Here is a 20,809-nt window from a genome sequence, read left to right on the forward strand (position 1 = left end):
GGGTCTCTCTTGCTCCCTTGCCTAGCATTTGCCCAGCTGTTACCCCTGGCTGAGAGGGAACCAACTGTGTCTCTGTTGGGTTTGGAGGGGCTTTGGAAGCCCCACCTTTGAGCAGAGACCCAAGCCTGATCTTGAAGCTAAAGAAGTGCTTTTTTCCTGCTGGGGTGGCCAGATAAAATACAGGATGCTCAGTTACATTTTAAAAATATTTATTTATTTATTTATTTTTGGCTGCATTGGGTCTTCGTTGCTGCACGTGGGCTTTCTCCAGTTGCGGCGAGCAGGGGCTATTCTTCGTTGCTTTGCGTGGGTTTCTCATTGCAGCAGCTTCTCTTGTTGTAGAGCACAGGCTCTAGGTGCATGGGCCTCAGTAGTTGTGGCATGCGGGCTCAGTAGTTGTGGCTCGTGGGCTCTAGAGCACAGACTCAGTAGTTGTGGCTCATGGGCTCTAGAGCACAGGCTCAGTAGTTGTGGCTCGTGGGCTCTAGAGCACAGGCTCAGTAGTTGTGGCTCATGGGCTCTAGAGCACAGGCTCAGTAGTTGTGGCTCGTGGGCTCTAGAGCACAGGCTCAGTAGTTGTGGCTCATGGGCTCTAGAGCACAGGCTCAGTAGTTGTGGCACACGGGCTTTGTTGCTCTGTGCATATGGGATCTTCCTGGATCAGGGATTGAATGTGTGTCCCCTGCATTGGCAGGCAGATTCTTAACCACTGTGCCACCAGGGAAGTCCCCTCAGTTACATTTTGATTCCAGGTAAATAATGCATAATTTTCTAGTGTAAGCAAGACCCATACAAGAATTGGGACATACATATACTAAAGAAGTATACAGGGCTTCCCTGGTGGCGCAGTGGTTGAGAGTCTGCCTGCTGATGCAGGGGACACGGGTTCGTGCCCCGGTCCGGGAAGATCCCACATGCGGTGGAGCGGCTGGACCCATGAGCCATGGCCGCTGAGCCTGCGTGTCCGGAGCCTGTGCTCCACAACGGGAGAGGCCACAACAGTGAGAGGCCCATGTATCGCCAAAAAAAAAAAAAAAAAAAAAAAAAAAAAAAGTATGCATTGTTTATCTGAAATTCAAATTTATCTAAGAATCTTGTGTTTTCATTTGCTGAATCTAGTAAGTGTCCCCTCAGGTCAGTTTTCTTCCTTATTGTCCTAATCCAGTAGCGGAGACTCAGAACTCCAGAGTGGGAAGGGCCCTAGGGAGGTGCCCGTTTTACAGACCTGGAAACTGAGTCCCATCTGAGGAAAGGGACTTGCCCCAGCTCATGGGATCACTGTGGACTTTGAGGACCTTGCTGAGCTACACGATTTTTCTTTTTCATGAAATCAGCACATTTTCTGAGTGTCTCCTCTGCACAGGGCACTGCGCTGGGTGTTGGGAGACAATGGTGACAAGCCTGCCATGTACCTGTGTGCAGGGGAAGAATCAAGAATTCCCTTTGAGAAGCAGCCGCATAGCACAGGGAGATCAGCTTGGTGCTTTGTGACCACCTAGAGGGGTGGGATAGGGAGGGTGGGAGGGAGGGAGATGCAAGAGGGAAGAGATATGGGAACATATGTATATGTATAACTGATTCACTTTGTTATAGAGCAGAAACTAACACAGCATTGTAAAGCAATTATACTACAATAAAGATGTTAAAAAAAAAGATAACTCCCCCCCCAAAAAAGGATTCCCTTTGAAATATTACTCAGCCATAAAAAGGAACAAAACTGAGTTATTTGTAGTGAGGTGGATGGACCTAGAGTCTGTCATACAGAGTGAAGTAAGTCAGAAAGAAAAACAAATACTGTATGATAACACATATATATGGACTCTAAAAAAAATGGTACTGATGAACTTAGTGGCAGGGCAGGAATAAAGACGCAGATGTAGAGAATGGACTTGAGGACACGGTTGCAGGGGCAAGGGGAAGCTGGGAAGAAGTGAGAGAGTGGCATTGACATATATACACTACCAAATGTAAAATGGATGGCTAGTGGGAAGCAGCTGCATAGCACAGGGAGATCAGCTCAGGGCTTTGTGATGACCTAGAGGGGTGGGATAGGGAGGGTGGGAGGGAGGCCCAAGAGGGAGGGGATATGATGATATATGTAAACATAGAGCTGATTCACTTTGTTGTACAGCAAACATTGTAAAGCAATTATACTCCCATAAAGATGTAAAAAAAAAAAAAAAGAGAGAATTCCCTTTGGGCATATTAAATGAGATAGGATTGAGACAGACCCGGGTCTGAACCTGCTTTGCCACATGTTAGCTGCATGACGAGTCACTTCCACTCTCTGAGCCTCAGTTTCCCCTTTCCTTATATGGGGATAAGGGTATTTTTCTTGGGAGATTGTTGTGGCTTCAGTGGAGGTGACGAACTGCCTGATGGGGGGTAGGGAAGAGTTTACTGTATGATGAGAGAAGAGAGTTACCCATAGTAAAGTTCGGTTGTTGCTCACAGGTTGCCCGGCATCCTGGGCCACCCGGACGATGTGGGATGGAGGCGCCGGAAGTCACCTGCCCTGCCTTGCCTGCCAGGGACCAGCCAGCTCCTGCTTCTGGCCCTCCAGGGGCCCCAGGTGGGCAGGCCTCGCCTCACCTGACCCTGGGCCCCATCATCCTGCCCCCAGAGCAGGGCCTGGCCCCCACCCTGTTCCTGAAGGCCTTGCCCATCCCACTGTACCACACGGTGCCTCCAGGGGGCCTCCAGCCGCGTGCCCCCCTCGTGTCAGGCAGCGTGGACGGGGGCAGCGTGCCCTTCATTCTCAGCCCCCTGCTGCAGCCTGAAGGGCCCGGTCCCACCCAGGTGGGGAAGCCAGCGGCCCCAGCGCTCACCGTGAACTTCGTGGGTGCTCTGCCCATCCTGTCACCAGGCCTGGGGCCCATGCTGGGCAGCCCCGGCAAGGTGCGCAACGCCGGCAAGTACCTGTGCCCGCACTGTGGCCGGGACTGCCTGAAGCCCAGCGTTTTGGAGAAGCACATCCGCTCCCACACGGGTGAGAGGCCCTTCCCGTGCGCCACCTGCGGCATCGCCTTCAAGACCCAGAGCAACTTGTACAAGCACAGACGGACCCAGACACACCTCAACAACTCCAGGCTGTCCTTGGAGTCGGACGGCGGGGGAAGCAGCCTCCCGGAGGAGGGGGACAAGGCCGGAGTGCCTTCCGGGACCCACGGGGCACGATCAGAGAGACCCCTTTCTCCGGGCGCCCAGTCTGCTGGGCACTGCCTGCTGCCCAGGGCACATCTGTCCCCGGTTGCCAAGAGCCTGGACCTGAAGATGGACGCTGTCGCCTGTCCAGGATCCACGTTCGATGTCAGGGAGGCCCCTGTAGACTCTGCCCCCGGGCTCCCGCTGGCCAGCTCGCAGCCGAGGAGGAAGCTGCCGGAGCAGCGGTCCCCGACGGCCAGCAGGCCGGGCTCCGTGCTCCAGCAGCAGCAGGTGGAGAAGCCCGGGGATGCCAAGCCCTCGGAGGGTCGGCTGCGGAAGTGCGAGAGCACCGACTCGGGCTACCTGTCCCGCTCGGACAGCGCAGAGCAGCCACCGGCCGCCGGCAGCCCCCTGCACAGCCTGTCGGAGCACAGCGCCGAGTCTGAGGGCGAGGGAGGCCCGGGGCCCGGGCGCGCGGAGCGGGCGGCCGGCCTGGAGCTGGAAAAGAGGCGGCTGGAGGAGCGCATCGCCAGGCTCATCTCTCACAACCAGGCTGTGGTGGACGACCCCCAGCTGGCCCACGTGCGGCCCCGCAAGACGGTCCTGTCCAAGCAGGGCAGCATCGACCTGCCCATGCCCTACACATACAAGGACTCCTTCCACTTCGACCTGCGGCCACCGGAGCCCAGGAGGACGCCTGCCGCCCTCCGCGCCGCGCGCTCTACCTGCGCGCCCCCGGACAGGGCGCGGCCCCTCTTCTTCCACTCGGTCCCCACGCAGCTCTCCACCGGCACCGAATGTGTGCCTGTCACCAGGAGCAACTCGCTGCCCTTCGTCGAGGGCACGGGGACGTGGCCGGAGCCACCGGACCCCCGGGACGCCTGGTCCCGGAGGCAGAAGCCTCTGAGCCCCAGGCCTGCCCCCGCCCGATTGGCCGATGTCCCTGGCAGTCATCCCCGGGCCCTGGTCAGACAGGCTGCGGTGGAGGACCTGCAGTGTCCCCCGACGGGAGACGCCTCGGCCCCGGCGGAGGACCCGGATGGAAAGAGACCGGCTGCGGGGGAGGGACAGGCTGGCCAGGGCCAGGCGGCTGGTAAGCAACGCGGCCAGAGGAGGCTGAAGATGTTCTCCCAGGAGAAGTGGCAGGTGTACGGGAAGGACACGTTCAAGAGCATCTACCAGAAAACGAAAGCTGGCCACCACGGAGGCAAGAAGGCTAGGGAGGTCACAGCGGGCGGCGGGGTCGAGCTGGACTGTCCTCTCCAGCAGGATGCAGGGGGTGGCGGGCGTGCAGCCCCCTCCCAGGATGGGAGGAGGCCCCCGGGCCCCGAGGACACTGCCGTGGAGGCCAGGCCAGCGCCTTGCGCAAGCCCACCGGCCCGGGAGGGCCTCTTGGTGACTGAGCCCCCCAAGCAGAGGGAGACAGTGGCCAGAGCCGGAGGCAGAGACCAGCCCCGTGTGAACAGGGCTGCCTCACGCCCCGCCCTCAGCTGCAGAGGACCCCTCTGCTTGGGCAGCAAGAGCCCTCTGCTTCCCCCAAACAGGAGGCTGGAGCTGGGGTGTCAGCTGCTCCCAGCACCCAGTCCTCCCAAAGGAGGTGACCTAGAGGCTCCCAGGCGGGGTCTGCCGGACCCCAAGCTGGAAGGTGGCACCCGGGGTGGCGGAGGGGACGCCAAGGAGACCTGTCAGCAGGCCCACGTGGTCCCGAGCCGGCCGGGTGGGAGCTCCGGGGAACCCCAGCCCACAGAGGTCAAGCTCCCCTCGGAGAGGAAGAAGCTGAAGGTGGAGGTGCTAAGCTGCCAGGAGCCCCCGGGAGCAGGAGGAGAGACCCCGGGGGGCCCCGTGCACGCTGCCTCCCCGCCCCCTCAGAACCAGGACAGTGACCCCGGGGAGAAGCCAGGGGGGCTGCCTGGAGGCGGCGACTGCACAGCGAGGGGCAGGGCTGGGGCCCTGAGGCGGGCAGGGCCTCGGGACATGGAGCCTCGGCTGCGTGCTACAGCTGCAGCCCCCGGGTGTCCCTCCCAGCTGGCCTTGCAGCCTCGGGCCCCTGGCGTCCTCGCTGCCCCAGTGGACATGGCCTTCCCCCCACAGTACCTCCTCAGGTTACCCCAGGGAGAGACCCGTCACCCGCCGCCCATCCCCCAGAAGCCGGACCAAGGCCAGGGCCTTCTCTGCAGGAGAGGGGGACCTGAGGAACGGGCATCCTTTATGGAGTCGGGGCTGGAGGCCCCCCTGCTTCCCAGCTCAACCTCAGGCCAGGCTCCTGGTGGAGCAGACAGCTTCGGGGAGGACCCCAGCTGGTCCACGCCGTGCGACAGGAGAAAGGGGGTGCAGGGAGAGGAGAAAGGAGGCTTGGACACTGGCACCCCAGCAGCTGGGGTCCCCAGGGGGGCAGTCTCCTTCCCATCCACGCCAACGTGTGACTCTTGGAGGGGTGGGACCCATGACACCCAACAAGCCTGCAGCAGCAGCACTTGGGCGCGAGCCAGGCCCTCTGGGGGCGTCCTCCATCCCTGGGAATCCACTGGGGAGCTGGGGGGGCCTCCCGAGAGCGCCCCGTGGGGCCCTTCTTCAGGGCCACCAGCGGGGCTCAGTGCCGGTTGCTCCCGCCAGCCCGGCCCCTCCCTCTCGGCCCTCCCACTCCCGGGCTGGCCTGAGTTGGCCTCGTGTGCGCCCGCGGAGACCCCCGGGAGCTGCAGGGCCCAGGGGCCTTTCCCCTCGCTGAGGGCTGAGCCCCGGCTCACATGGTGTTGCCTGAGCCGCAGCCTCCCTCTGCCGCTGGAGCAGAAGGAAAAGGACGCTTCCGTGCACCTGGCGCTGCATTTCCCTGTTGGCCGTCTCCCGGGTGAGGGTCCTGACGCCCAGCCAGCGAGCAAAGCAGTGTCTGGAAGATGGACCAGGATAAGCCCTGGAGGAGGAGGGCAGACGCAGACATTGAAGGTAACACCCAGCTAGCTTTGTCCCAGGGCCCTGGGGGCTGAGGGAGGATGCTTGGCAGGCAGGACTTATAGCGATGGAGAGAAAGTATGAAGCCATCCTGTGTAGCACCTGCTGTCCATTATAACAGCTTCTCAGCCTGCTCCCAAGGGAGAGAAAAAAGGCACAACATGTGAAATAAAAAGAAAGAAAATCATGAGAAAAGGTTTCAAAGGACAGAATGACTGTACCCAAGACTCTGGGTGAGATTTTTCATAACTAGACATAAACCTTAATGCTGAGTTTCCTGGTAGCAGAGGCGAACAGTAAAAATGAAACGTTGGTCAGGGGAGCTTATAAATCAGAAACCCTTTTTGAGAGATAGACTCCAAACAAAAACTCTTAAAAGGAGATAGTTATCATACCAGGGACTCCAGAGAAAATAGCTGCTATGGTCAGATTCAACTTACCCCTGAGTTTCCTGGAAGCAGTGGCAAAACGGGAAAGGAGCTGGGTGCTCTAGAGAGTTCTCACTGGTGATTAAATAAATTTATAGTCCCATCTTTTTTTGGTGGTGGGCGGGGGAGGGCCGTGCCTCACGGCATATGGGATCTTATTTCCCGACCAGGACTCAAACCTGCACCCCCTGCATTGGAAGCGCAGAGTCTTAACCTCTGGACCGCCAGGGAAGTCCCTGTAGTCCCATCTTGAGAGCGACTCCATGCATCCGGATTGTATAATTGAGGGTGTTGTCCTGCTCTGGGATGTCCTGGGCCAGGGTGACTGGAGAGGATCCTGCACCCTCAGTTGTAACTTAATCGTGTGGAACAACAGGGTCTGTGTCCCAGAGCTTGAAGGCTGTTCTCATGGTAACACTGCCTTTATCCCGAGAGTGGGGGGTTAAGAAAGAGTGTGCTGGGCCTGAGAGAGGGCGAATCCAAGGCCCAGCTTAGCCTCCTTCCTCCACAAGGCCATCAGGTACTGGGTGTGGGCATTCCTGGAGGAGGGAAAGGAGCCGGCCACGGTGTTCCCTAGACCTCCAGTTATCACCAAAGGTCTGGGCTTTTTCTTCTGTGGATCCAGCCCAGGCAGGATTCCAGAAGGTTCCGCCCAGCAATGTGCAGACCATTTGGCAATGCAGCATTTCGATGCCCGATTTCCCCAGACAGGCATCCTGTCTGCAGAGAGAGAACCCTTCTGTGTTGTTCCCACCGTGAGGGCTGTGGGCAATATGACGCCTGCGTGCCTGGTATTTTCAGCTCTCCGACCCAACAGCCCCAGGGATGCCATCCCAGGAGTGGATGTCTGAGCCAGAACGGAAGAAAGGATGGCCTCATAGGAGGGCAAAGATGCCTCGTGGGAGCAGCAAGCAGAAACAACTGAGGATCCGCTCCAAAAGGTAGGGTGTGTGGCCACCTCTGTCATTTCCCCGTGTGCCCACAGTGTCAGGAACTGCAAACTGCAATTTCAATAAACCCCCAAGGAAAGCTTCGCGAGGGATTCAAAAGGCATCTCTGTGTTCCAGGGAGAGAGAGAGAGACAGAGTCCCGTATAGGAACTGGGGTCTAGAGTTTCATGGTTAAAGGACTCAGTGTGTTTCCCCATCAGTCTACCGGCTGTGTGTTTTTCAGTGGTGCCTTTTTTAAGGCCAGGCGTCCAGCAAATATTCGAAAACTCAGTTGAAAACACATCCATCCAGTTTAACTCCTGAAGAGAGAGCGTGTTAATTATTTACAGCTTTTATTGCTTTTTTAATTATGCAAGTGATGCGTGTCCTTTGCAGAAAAATTAGAAGATGCAGATGAGTGAGGAGAAGACAATAAAACATCCTGGTGATCTCACCACTCGGAGACACTCACGTTTAGGTGTATGCCCTTCTAGACTTTTCTCCGTGATCTGTGCACATACATAATCTCCTGACTGCAAATGCGGGGTGGGGGGCAGATGGATTTTAAAACCCCTCTTTCATCGCGTCATTCTGATTGTCTCGCTCCTTTGCTCAAAACCCTTCAGGTTGCCCACTGCGTACCCTCCTCCCTCCAACACCCCGCCCCCCCCCGCCCCGCAAAGCTTTTAGGTCCCATTTTCCCATGGTCGCCCCCCTCCCTCTCAGTGTGATGTCATATGGTCCCAGCCCTCGCCTATTCTCTATTTGACACTCCGAACCCGGATCCCCAAGGCTCTCCTGCACCCACAGTCTCCCCTTCCTACAATGCCTGGCCTTCTCCTATTGTCAGTGTTTGGTCCAGACATAGGTATTTGTCGAGAGGGCCACACAAATTCCTAATGCTTACCTACAGCTGCTCAGGCTCTCACCGGCCAGAGATGACATACCCTCTTCTGAGGCCCCTGCACCCGCTTTCACTTGTCTGCCAGGACCACGTTTCCAGAGCTGGCATCGCTGAGGGCTTGCTGTGTGCCAGGCACAGCATTTTTCTCTCGAGGAAACCGAGACACACAGAGAAGTCGGGCAACTTCCCCGAGTACCCGGATCTGAACCAGCAAACCTTACTCCAGAGCCCAGGTGCCAAACAACAGCTTGCCCCGATGCTCCCAGCCCGTGATGGACATGAGAGTCACCTAGGGTTTTCTGGAGGTTTCTTGTGATGCTGGGTCAAATTCAGTGGGTCTGGGATGGGGCCTGAGATTCTGTATCTCTAACATGCTCCCCGGTGAGGCTGAGGCTGCTGGTCCAGTGAGCTAGCTTGGAGAGCAATGCTTTACATCACCCAAACCACATCCCGGGAGCTCAGGGATACTGGCACGTGGCTTTGCTCCCACAAAGCACTAAACTACATCCGAGTGACAGCTGGCAAGCCTGAAGTCTCCAGGCCTCAGTCAGAGTCCCGGGAGATGTGGGGAGGGGGACAAAGGTGGGGTGCCTCATTTACAGTTCCCAACACTGGAACTTGACTGTTTCAACAGACATTCATTGTGCACCTGCTAGGTGCCAGGTGTCTACACGTGGAGGCCGTTGGGGAAACATTCCCAAATAAGGCTGATGGTCCCAGGCTGGTCCTCCGAGAGGCCTGGAGATGTCTCTCCAGGATGCCTTGCAAACCCATCAGCAGCCCAGGGGCCAAACAGCCCATGTAAGAATCTTATTTGGCCGCAACATTGTTGAAAGTTTTGATGCTTAGTGTCCAAATAATAAATATCAGGAGATTTCACATATAAACCGGGATTTTGGCTTCTCTTAAAATATCTGAAGCTCTGAAGATATTGGGCGTGCCTTCTTGCGGGGCAGCAGCTGGCTGGGGCTTAGCAGCAGCTATGCCTGTGGACGGTGCCTGTGCTGTGCAGCCTGCCTCAGTCCCCACTTCTCCCTAGTGTCCTTTTTTCCCATTTTTTTTTTTAGCTTTTTTTAAAAAATTGAAGTACAGTTGATTAACAATGTTGTGTTAGTTTCAGGTGTGCAACACAGAGGTTCATTATACACACACACATTCTTTTCCAGACTCTTTTCCCTTATAGGTTACTACAAAATATTGAATATGGTTCCCTGTGCTCTACAGTTGGTCCTTGTTGTTTATCTATTTTATATATGGTAGTTTGTATCTACCAATCCCAAACTCCTAATTTATCCCTCCTCCCACCACTCCCCTTTCCCCTTTGGTAACCATACATTTGTTTTCTATGTGTGTGAGTCTGTTTCTGAGATAAGTTCATTTGTGTCATATTTTAGTTTCCACCTATAAGTGGTATCGTATGGTATTTGTCTTTCTCTGTCTGACTTAACTTCACTTAGCACGATAATCTCTAGGTCCATCCATGTTGCTGCAAATGGCATTATTTCATTCTTTTTTATGGCTGAGTAGTATTCCGTTGTATTTATGTACCACAACTTCATCCATTCATCTGTTGATGGACGTTTAGGTTGTTTCCATGTCTTAGCTATTGTAAATAGTGCTGCCGTGAACAAAGGGGTGCACGTATCTTTTCGAATTATGGTTTTGTCTGGATATATGCCCAGGAGTGGGATTGCTGGATCATATGGCAACTCTATTTTTATTTTGGGGGGAAAACTCCATACTGTTTTCCATAGTGGCTGCACCCGTGTATATTCCCATCAACAGTGTAGGAGGGTTCCCTTTTCTCCACACCCTCTCCAGCATTTATTATTTGTAGATTTTTTTTTTTTTTTTTTGATGATGGCTATTCTGACCGGTGTGAGGTGATACCTCACTGCAGCTTTGATTTGCATTTCTCTAATAATTAGCGATGTTGAGCATTGTTTCATGTGGCTTTTGGCCACCTGTATGTCTTCTTTGGAGAAGTGTCTATTTAGGTCTTCTGCCCATTTTTTTGATTGGGTTGTTTGCTTTTTTGGCATTGAGCTGTATGAGCTGTTTGTATATTTTGGAGATTAATCTCTTGTTGGTTTTGCATCATTTGCAAATATTTTCTCGCAGTCTGTGGGTTGTTCTCTAGTGTCTTAACGTTTAGTCATGTAGTCGGCCTGGCCCTCGTAGGCATGCGTGTTTGCAAATCTTCATCTTAACATCCGGTTTTGTGGGAGCCAAAACTCTGCCTCCCAGTCAGTGAGCTTCTCAGCAAGAGGCTGCAGGTGAAAAAGTGAGGGGGCAGAGGGACCCCGGCGTGCAAACAGGAGAGGTCAGAACCCAGGCCCGACAGCTCTGTCCTGGAGCCTCCAGCCGGGTGCACTGGGGATGATGCTCTTGAAGTTTTTACATCCACCAAACTTTGACTGGTCGACCACGATCCCTTCATCGTTCGTGCCTGTACTGGCTCACGATCGTCCTTTGAGTCATTCTAACCTCAGGACCTTTGCACTTGCTGATCTGTTTACCTCTACCTGCGCACACCACCTCTGGCTCCTCGTGGGGCTGGCTCCCCCTCATCTCAGCAAAGACGTTGGCATTGTGGCGGAGACTCACCTGACCCCTGTACCTCAGTGGTTCCCCCCTTTTTCTCTCCATCCCATCGTCTTGTTTTATTCCCTTCATAGGTTGTCGGCAGAATTCATTTTCTTGAGGCATGGAATTGATGGCAGCTTGCTTCTTAAAAGCCAACAGTGGAGGGCCTCCCTGGTGGCGCAGTGGTTGAGAGTCCGCCTGCCGATGCAGGGGACGCGGGTTCGTGCCCCGGTCCGGGAAGATCCCACGTGCCGCGGAGCGGCTGGGCCCGTGAGCCATGGCCGCTGAGCCTGCGCGTCCGGAGCCTGTGCTCCGCAACGGGAGAGGCCACGACAGTGAGAGGCCCGCGTACTGCAAAAAATAAATAAATATATCTCACTGTTAAGAGAAAAGATGTATATCTCACACTGAATATATCATCCTTCAGTTTGATTTTTAAACTCCATATTGTGTTTTTGAAGATCTCGCCATGTTTGGTACATACAGATAAAATTCATTCATCTTAATTGCTGTAGAGTATTCTCTCCCATGGAAATTACACACTGTATTTTCCATTCCCCTATTTATGGACATTTAAATCATTTCCAGTTTTTGTGTGTGTGCTAACTTTGCAATGAACATGCTTATACGTGCCTCCTTAGACACAATGTGAGAAGTTTCCTAAGAAATATACCTAAAATGGAATTACTGGGTTATAAGATAATCACATTTTCAACTTTACAGGTTATTACCAAATCACTCTCTGGAGTGCTTGTGTCACTGTAGGTTTCCTCCAGCTAACAGTGAGAGTTTGCCCTGGTCCCATATTCTTACTAATGTTTGTTAGGAGCAGATTTTTAATGTTTTGCCCACCCAGAATTTGTAGGGTTGTGTATATATCCTAGATTTGCATATATTCTTTGCCTGTTGTATATACTGCAGATATTTTTCCAGGTCTATTATCTGACTTTTTAAGCCCATTCATTTATATTTACCCGCATAATTGCAAACATCTTGCCTCTTCATCCCTTTTGGCATGTCAGATCTTCCTTCTGGGATTGTTTTCTTCTGTCTGAAGTATATTCTTTGGAATTTCCTTTAGAGAAGAAAAATCTCAGTTTCTATTAGCCTGAAAGTGCATTTATTTCATCCTTGTTGTTGAAAAATATTTTTTCTGGGTACACAGTCTCAGGTTGACAGTTATTTCCTCTCAGGCCATCAAAGCTGTTATTGCATCGTCACTTGGCTTCTATTTTGTGGTGAGAAGTCAGCTACAAGTCTATTCATCTGTCTTTTGAAGGTCTCTTATCTCTGGCTACTTTCAAGATCTTCTTCTTCGGTGTTCCATACTTTTACTTTGATGTATCCGGGTACACGTCACTTTCATTTATTCCATTAGGAATCCATTGGGCTTCTATAATTTCTGGATTGATGTCTACCCGGAAAATTCTCAGCCATTGTTCTTCAGATGTTGCCTCCATCCCAGTCTCCCTCTTCTTTGGAACATCGAAATAATGCATCTTAGATCTGTCTTTCATGTCTCTTAACCTCTATTTTCAACAACTTTGTCTCTCCCTGCTATAATCTAGATACTCTGTTCGGATGTATCTTTAAAATGTTACTAACTTTCTTAATCCACTGTGTGTTTTTTTTCAAAGCTCTATTGACATATATTGAATTTCAATATCATGCATATTGAAAGTGTGCGATATAGTAAGTTTTGACATGTTCACACCCGTGAAACCAACAACACTATCAAGAGAGCAAACGTATCCGCAATCCCCAGAGTTTCCATGTACCTCCTTATAATTCTTTCCTCCTGCCCCTACCTGCCACCCTCCCCCCCCCCAGGTAACCACCGATGTGCTTTATGTCACTATAGAGTATTTCACTTTTTCTAGAATTTTATAAAAATGGAAGCAGACAATATATACCTTCCCCCCCTTTTTTTTGGCTGGGCTTTTTCTTCACTCCGTATGATTATTTTGAGGCCCATCCATGTTGTGTGTATCAGTCATTTGTTCCTTTTCATTCCTAAGTAGTCAGCCATTGGGTGGATATGGCACAATTTGTTATACAACCACTTGGTGGTAGACATTTGGCTTGTTTCAGTTTTGAGCTGTTATAAATAAAAAGTACTATAAATATTCATATACAAGTCTTTGTATGGGTATAAGCTTTAAATTCTCTTGAGTAAATACCGAAGAGTGGAATGTCTGGATCATATATGGTAGAGGCATAATTTTTTAAGATGCTGCCAAGCTGTTTTCCAAAGTGGTTGTATCATTTTACATTTCCACGAGCAGTGTGTGACAGCTTCTGCCTCTCCACCTCCTTGCCAACACTTAGTATGGCCATCCTTTTTAATTTTTGTCATTCTAATAGATGTGTGATGGTATTGTATTAGTTTGAATTTACATTTCCCTAATAAATGATGATATTGACTATCTTTTCATGTACTTATTTGTCATTTATGTATCTTGTTTGGTGGAATATCTGTTTGCATCTTTTCCCACTAAAAATGGGTTGTTAGTTTTCTTCTTATTGAATTTTGAGAGTTATTTATATATTCTGGCTATAAGTCCTTTTTCCGATATGCAAGTGGTAAATGTTTCCTTCCAGTCTGTGCCTTGTTTTTTTTTTTTTTGTGCCTTGTTTTTTGTTTTTAATTCTCTTAACAGTGTCTTTTAAAGGGCAGACATTTTAAATTTTGATGAATTCCAATTATCATTCTTTCTTTGGATTGTGCTTTTGATGTCATAACTAAAAAATCTTGGCCTAAATCGTAGCCACAAAGATTTTTCTCTTAAGTTTTCTTCTGTAGCTTTACTGTTGTAGGTTTAATATTCAGACCTAGGATCAAATTTTTGTATATGGTGTGATGTATAAATCAAAGTTCTTAGTTTTGCAGGTGGATACCTAATCGTTCCAGCATGATTTGTTCATCTATTTGTCTATTTTGATGCATAGGCCATGTTGTTTTGATGACACTGCCTGACTTGAAGGGTTACTCTAAAACTTAAATATTCAAGGCAGTGTGGTATTCACATAAAAATCGACAAATAGATCAATGAAACAGAATAAAGAATACAGAAATAGACCACACATACATGGTCAGTTGATTTTTGACTAAGGTTCAAAGGAAGTTCAATGGCAAAAGTATAGTCTTTTCAACAAATGTTGCTGGACCTGGAAAGTTTCCCCACCAGGAAGCCAAGGCAATCATGAAGCTCGCCTCCTCTGTTCCTCTTCTCTCAGGGACCACTGCTTTCATTGCTTGGTGTCTAATGTCCTGAGAATCATTGTTTTAGACATGTGTCCATTTTTTTATTTGGGAGGGCACATCTAGTCACTGCTATACCACGTTGGTCAGAAGAAGTCCCTGGACTAACGCAATGGCCTCTTAATTGGTCCCCTGCTTTTACATGTCTGTCGAGTTTTACATTTAATTCCTGACAATATTATATTTAATTTTTTTTAAGTTCCGTTTAATTATTTTTCAAATATGCCTGGTCATTTTTATAGTCTCTTGCTCTTTACTCTTCTTTTTTTAAATTGAGGTATGATTGACAAACATAAAAGCTGTATATATTTAATATATACATCTTGACAAGTTTGAAGGTACATGTACACCCATGAAGCCATCACCACATTCAGTGTCCTACACTTTCCTAAACTTATCCATCATCTCTAGAAGTTTCTTCCCTTCCTCTTTTTTGTTTTTTGATAAGAATATTTGACATAAAATTTAAATTTTATGTAAATTTTAAATTAAGAAAATTTTAAGTATATAATACAGTATCGTTAACTGTATCATTAATGATACAGTTATCGTTTAAGTATTAGATATACAGATATCGTTTAAATATATAGATGGTATACAGATATCGTTTAAGTATATAATACAGTATCATTAACAGTATCGTTTTAAGTATATAATACAGTATCGTTAACTGTATCGTTAATGATACAGTTATCGTTTAAGTATTAGATATACAGATATCGTTTAAATATATAGATGGTATACAGATATCGTTTAAGTATATAATACAGTATCGTTTTAAGTATATAATACAGTATCGTTAACTATATGCACTGTGGTGTGCAGTAGGTATCTAGTATTTATTCATTTTGTGGAAGTGAAACTTTGTACCCTTAGATCAACACCTTCTTGATTCTCCCTCCCTCCATCCCTGGTAACCACTATTCTATTCTCTGTTTTGATGACATTGACTTAAATCAGGTTCCTGATTTAAGTGGGATCATGTAGTATTTGTTCTGTATCTGGCTTATTTCATTTAGCATATTTTCCAGTTCATCCCTGTTGTAGTAAATGGCAATATTTCTCTCCTTTTTAAGACAAGTAATATCCCATTTTATGTATACACCACATTTTCTTTATCTAGTCATCGATGGATGTTTGGGTTGTTTCCATGTCTTGGCTATTGTAAATAATGCTGCAATGAACATAGGTGTGCAGTTATCTCTTCAAGATCCTGATTTCAATTTGTTTGGGTATTTACCCAGAAGTGGGATTGCTGGGTCATAGAGGACTTCTATTTTTAAGGTTTTGAGGCACTTTCATACTGCTTTCCATAATGGCTGCATAAATTTACATTCCTACCAACAATGTACAAGGGTCCCCTATTCTCCACATCCTCACCAACACTTACCTTTTGCCTCTTTGATGAGAGCCATTTTAAGAGGTGTGAGGTGATATCTCACTGTACGTTTGATTTATATTTCCCTGATGTTGAGCACCTTTTCATATACCTGTTGGCCATTCGTATGTCTTCTTTTGAGAAATATCTATTCATGTCCTTTGCCCATTTAATAATTGAGTTCTTGGGTTTTTTCCTATTCATTTTGCTATTCAGTTATGTGAGTTCCTTATGTATTTTGGATATTGGTTCCCTGTCAGATATATGGTTTGCAAATATTTTCTACCATTCCCTAGGTTACCATTTCATTCTGTTGATTGTTTCCTTTGCTGTGCAGAGGCTTTTTGGTTTGATGTTGTCCCACATGTTTATTGTTGCTTTTGTGGCCTGTGCTTTTGGCATCATATCCAAGAAATCATTACCAAGGCCAGTACAAGCAGATTTTCTCTATGTTTCCTTCTAAAAGTTTTAGTTTCAGGTCTTATGTTTAGGTCTTTAATGCATTTGGAGTTGATTTTTTGTGTATGGTGTAAGACAAGGGTCTAATTTCACTGTTTTGCATGTGGATATCCAGTTTTCCCAACACCATTTATTGAAGAGACCATCTTTTCCCCATTGTATATTCTTGTCCTCTTCCTCCCACCCCCATTGAAAATCAGTTTACAGTAAATGTGGGGGTTTATTTCTGGTCTCTTTATTCTGTTCCATTTGTTAATACATCTGTTTTTATGCCAGTACCATACTGTTTCTATTACTGTAGCTCTGTGATATATTTTAAAAACCCAGGAAGTGTGATGCCTCCTGCTTTGTTCTTCTTGCTCAAGATTGCTTCAGTTATTTGGAGTCTCTTGTGGTTCCATATGTATTTTAGGATTGTTTTTTCTATTTATGTAAACTGTACTCTTATTTTCAACCTTTTAAAGAGACACACTAAATATTTTGCATCTGATAATGCCAACACAGGAAGTCTTGGCATGTCTGACTCTGTTTTATATATGAGCTCTCACTTATGGTATCTTGTTTCCTTGTTTGTTTTTGGATATTTGATGGTGAGCTGAGATTTTTGCAACTTTGTGGTGGGTTTCTCCAGTAATGATTTGTTTTGCTTCTGCTAGGTGCCTGGGGGCACACAATGAGCACTACTTTAAATAAGGTTCTTGGTTGTAGGTTTCTCCATGTCACAGGGTAGTGTGAATTCAGATTGCAAACCCATGAGAAGACTGTCTTATTGTTATGAAATTAACAGGAGAGACTTTTGCCCCCTCCACTCAGTGATAAGATTGGAATTAAAAAATATATATATTCTCTGGGCAGGTGGTGGAGGTAGGATGTATTATCCCTAATTAACCCATATATTGAGGGTATAGCCTCTGAGGTCTCAGTTTTCTGCAGGAGTAGAGGTTGGATCTTCCACCTGACTCACAGGGTAGATTCTGGGTTTGAATCCTGCACCCGGAACCCCACCAGACAATGGAAATGGACGAGCAGGATCATGGAAACAAAAGGGCAAGCTCATCTGGCTTGGCAAATGCCCTCAAAATGAAATCACTCTCACTTTTTTCCACTTGGTTTTTAACTTTTAAGTATATCTTACCTTTTAATCAGAACACCAATGCATTTAAATATAAATTGTAAACATTTTTATATTTAATCTACATTTTTCGTTGGTTTCAGTATAAGGGTAAATATGGGGGTAGTCAACCAAAGTAACTAGTTCACTGTGCTGTTAGAAATGGACTTCTTATTTTCTAACCTTGCTTATGCTTCTTTGATCATCAAGAAACTGCATATTTTGATGTAGTCAGATGGAGTTACCTTTTCCTTTACGATTATTATATTTTGTTCTTGTCTAAGAAATTTTTCCTTGTCTCAAGCCCCCAATGTCACAAATACAAAAAGATAGTCCCTTATGTTCTTTCTCTCTATATATTAATGTAAAGAAGGATTTATTTTTATTTTTGTTTATATAGAAAACAGTGGACCTTGGGTCAAGTTTGGCTCTTGGCTTGTTTCTGTATGCCCTGTGTATGTCCTGTATACCTGTATGTGAGGTAGGCATGATTTTTACATTTTAAAAAGAATGTGTATATGTATACTGGATTGGCCAAAAAATTCATTCAGGTTTGTCTGTAAGATGGTACCAAACACCCGAACGAACTTTATGGCCACCCCAATACATACATACATACATACATATATACACACACACACACACACACACACACACACACACGTGTATATATATGAAAAATGTGTGGCAGAGATTGTATGTGGCTTGTAAAGTCTAAAATATTTATTACCTGGACCTTTGTATAAAAAGCTTATAGACCCCTGGCCCAATCCCCTTTTTTCACTTATTTGCTGTATTTTAACTTCCCGTTTGTACCTGAAGTTTATTTCAGCGCCCTCCCTTGTGTATCATTCGACTCTTTGTTGCCAGCTCCAAACACCACACTGTAATGAAAATGGGTGTTGTCATTAATGAAAGCACACGAGTTAAAGGAGAGGGATTAGAAAAGGCGGGGTCCATTTTCAGAGTGGAAATGGGAAAATGTAGAAAATTCATACTTGGATGCCTAATTGCCCTGACATTAACTAGAGGCATAGATTCAGAGCATTCATTAACAATGTCTCGGCCGTGCCCAGAGCAGGCACTGGACCATGGAATTGACTTTTACTGATTAGTTTGTAACTGTGTACAGAGCTGTACGAAGCATGAAACGCTCAGAGACTTGTTCTAGGGAGCTCCTGACAACGAACAATGAATTGTGAAGCCCCAAGTGAATCGGGATGAGTGGAGAGGAGATTGGAGGTTATGTGGGTGAGGGGTGCTTTGTAAACCCTAAAATGTAGATTCATCACAGAAGGGGAGAGCACAGGAGAACGCACAGAGGATGGAAATCTCTTAATTGACGGTGTTTTTCCTTATAAAGCAGATGTTTATAGTCTGAGCCTGTGTCTGCTCACTTTTTACTCATTCAATGAGGTAACTCTGAGATGAGATGGAGACGCAGACCTAGGGATGAGGTGGCCACCACTCCTCATGGCTGAGACCCTCTGTGACGTGCTCCACGGCACCAGAGCTTTGACCCCGGTCTCAAGTCCGGTTTGGTGGGATGCTGAGGGTCTGCTATACCTCCACTCCACTTCTCTTTGCTTTGTTACTCCCCGTGGGATCAAGAGAAGAAAGTGAGGAGGATAATATGACACACCATATACTCCTTCCCCAGGATGAGCGTGTGTCAGGCAGGCCACGCAAACCTGCAAGTCTGCCTCCTTGGATCTACCTTCCAAGACCTGGCTGATAAAAGGGACAGTGGGCATGGGGGTCAGGGCGGGATTGGAGTAGGCAAGGTAGTCAATGGCTGTCAATCGGCATCAAGATACATGACAGACCTCACCCTGCCTCCTTTTGTGAGCTTCCCACTGGACTCCAGGCAAAGCTGGTGTCCCCTGTGCTCTTGACCTTGGTCCACCAGTCATCAGTGCCCCGGCTGGAGCTGACCTGGGGTAAGAAAGCTTTTTTCTGATTGGTCTTCCATGAGGTCTATAAACAAAGATATTGTGCTGTTCTTACGTAAGTGCTGATAATGTGGGCTCTTACAGGAAGATCTACAGAGAGAGAGACCAAGAGAGCAGAGGGTGTGTCACGTATGAGTTGGATTTAAAGTCTGGCCCTTAAATAGCAGCTTATTAAAACAAAATGTAAAGCACTGTAGAAGACAGCTAAAAGCAGGGAATTAGACATGAATACAAAAATCTAGACTGATCTTCAAAACATAGCCTTGAGTAAAAATAAAGTGAGAATAAGAATGGCTCTGTGGTACAATGTCACACACAAAAGCGACACTACATATTTATAAGCATACATGCATATTTAAGGAGGCTTGGCAAACATGCCCGAGTGCTTCTGGGGGAAATAGGCGGATGGGAGTGAGAAGAAGAGAAGCAGGGGCGACACTCTAACCTTGCATCTGAGGTTGGGCTGCCTAGGAGCAGAGCCTGAGACGGGGATTCTTGTACAAGAGATTTACGCAGGGAGGGCTCTCAGGAGACTTGTAAGGGATGACGGAAGCAGACAAGGGCGACGGAAGAACTCAGCAAAGATGCGGGCTTGGGTGTCCAGTCGTGCCTGATCCCACAGGGAGCTCTGGAGTGTGAAGTGCATCCCAGAGATGGTCCTGCTCAGAGGCAAAGGGACTGGGCTCTCACACCCTGTGACAGTCAGTCAATGGCTAAGGGCCCTGCATGGGGGGTGTGCACACTCTCCCAGGCCTTCCAGGCGAGCTGGCTGCCACTGGCCTAGGGCAGCCCTCTTGAGAAGGTGGTAAGTATGCGTCCCAGCAGCCGGCCACAGACGAGCAGCCTGGTGAAGGCGGTGGAGACAGGCACCGATGGCATCTGCTGAACTGCGAGGGGCCTTGCAGGACGGGTGACGGCGAGCTTGCAGGACCTGCCCCACCGTGGCTGTCCGTTCCCAGGGTGATGCTGCTCTAGGAGGGGCTGCACACAGAATGTTCTGGAGAACACAGGAGGGGAAAAAGTAGACCCTGCCCATGACTAAACAAAAATTACTTTGAAGACAATGCCAAGATCCACTTGGGCTCCCCCCAAGGCCAAAAGGGTCCAAATTCCGTCTTAATGAGATTTGAATCCAGAGGCTGGAGCTCTCTCAGCAGTCTCCTAGTTGTTTTCATTGAGCGCAGTTCCTCGCTTTTGTCCGTTTTCCAAAAGCAAACCTCCCTGCAGTTCAAACTGTGCCATTCTTAACACCTGCCAGCTTGTAGGCAGTCACCCACTGACTGGGGGCAAAGGTGACCCACGGCACACAGGGGAAGAATGCTCCCACACCTCCTACCTTCCTTCCTGCCTTTGTCTCTGTACTTGGAAATCACTCTCCCCCGGCCCAGCAGGAGCCCCGACTGGTTCAGGGATTTGTGATTAGCAGAACGGCAGCCCCGTTGCTCTCCACCCGGGCTCAGATAGTCTTTCAGGAACCTGGAGTCTTGACAAGCAGGGATGCGTTGCTTCAAAGAACCAGGAAGGCACCGCTGGGGAGTGACAGCTCCTGCCCAGGGCCCAGGAGGCCATAGTGCCTGTAAGTGGAGCCTCTCCCAGACATGAAAAAGATGAAGAAAAAGTCGCTTTTTCCTTGTTGCTGCTATGAAAATGAGCGCCCAAGAGGATACGGAATTCTGCAGATCTTACTTAACTTCTGCAAGCAGCCCTGAT

General features: G+C 48.4%; 1 protein-coding gene across 1 annotated transcript in view; it reads left to right on the top strand.

Moving 5' to 3' along the window:
- Positions 1 to 2,490: 2,490 nt before the first annotated feature.
- The window catches only part of ZNF831 (zinc finger protein 831), a 79,294-nt gene continuing 60,975 nt past the window's right edge, over positions 2,491 to 20,809 (top strand). Inside the window, exons 1-2 of the mRNA XM_065893590.1 lie at positions 2,491 to 6,084; positions 7,320 to 7,459. Coding sequence (XP_065749662.1) covers positions 2,491 to 6,084; positions 7,320 to 7,459 — 3,734 coding nt within the window. The remainder of the gene's footprint in view (positions 6,085 to 7,319; positions 7,460 to 20,809) is intronic.

Source organism: Phocoena phocoena, chromosome 15, assembly GCF_963924675.1.
Source record: "Phocoena phocoena chromosome 15, mPhoPho1.1, whole genome shotgun sequence".
Lineage (NCBI taxonomy): Eukaryota > Metazoa > Chordata > Mammalia > Artiodactyla > Phocoenidae > Phocoena > Phocoena phocoena.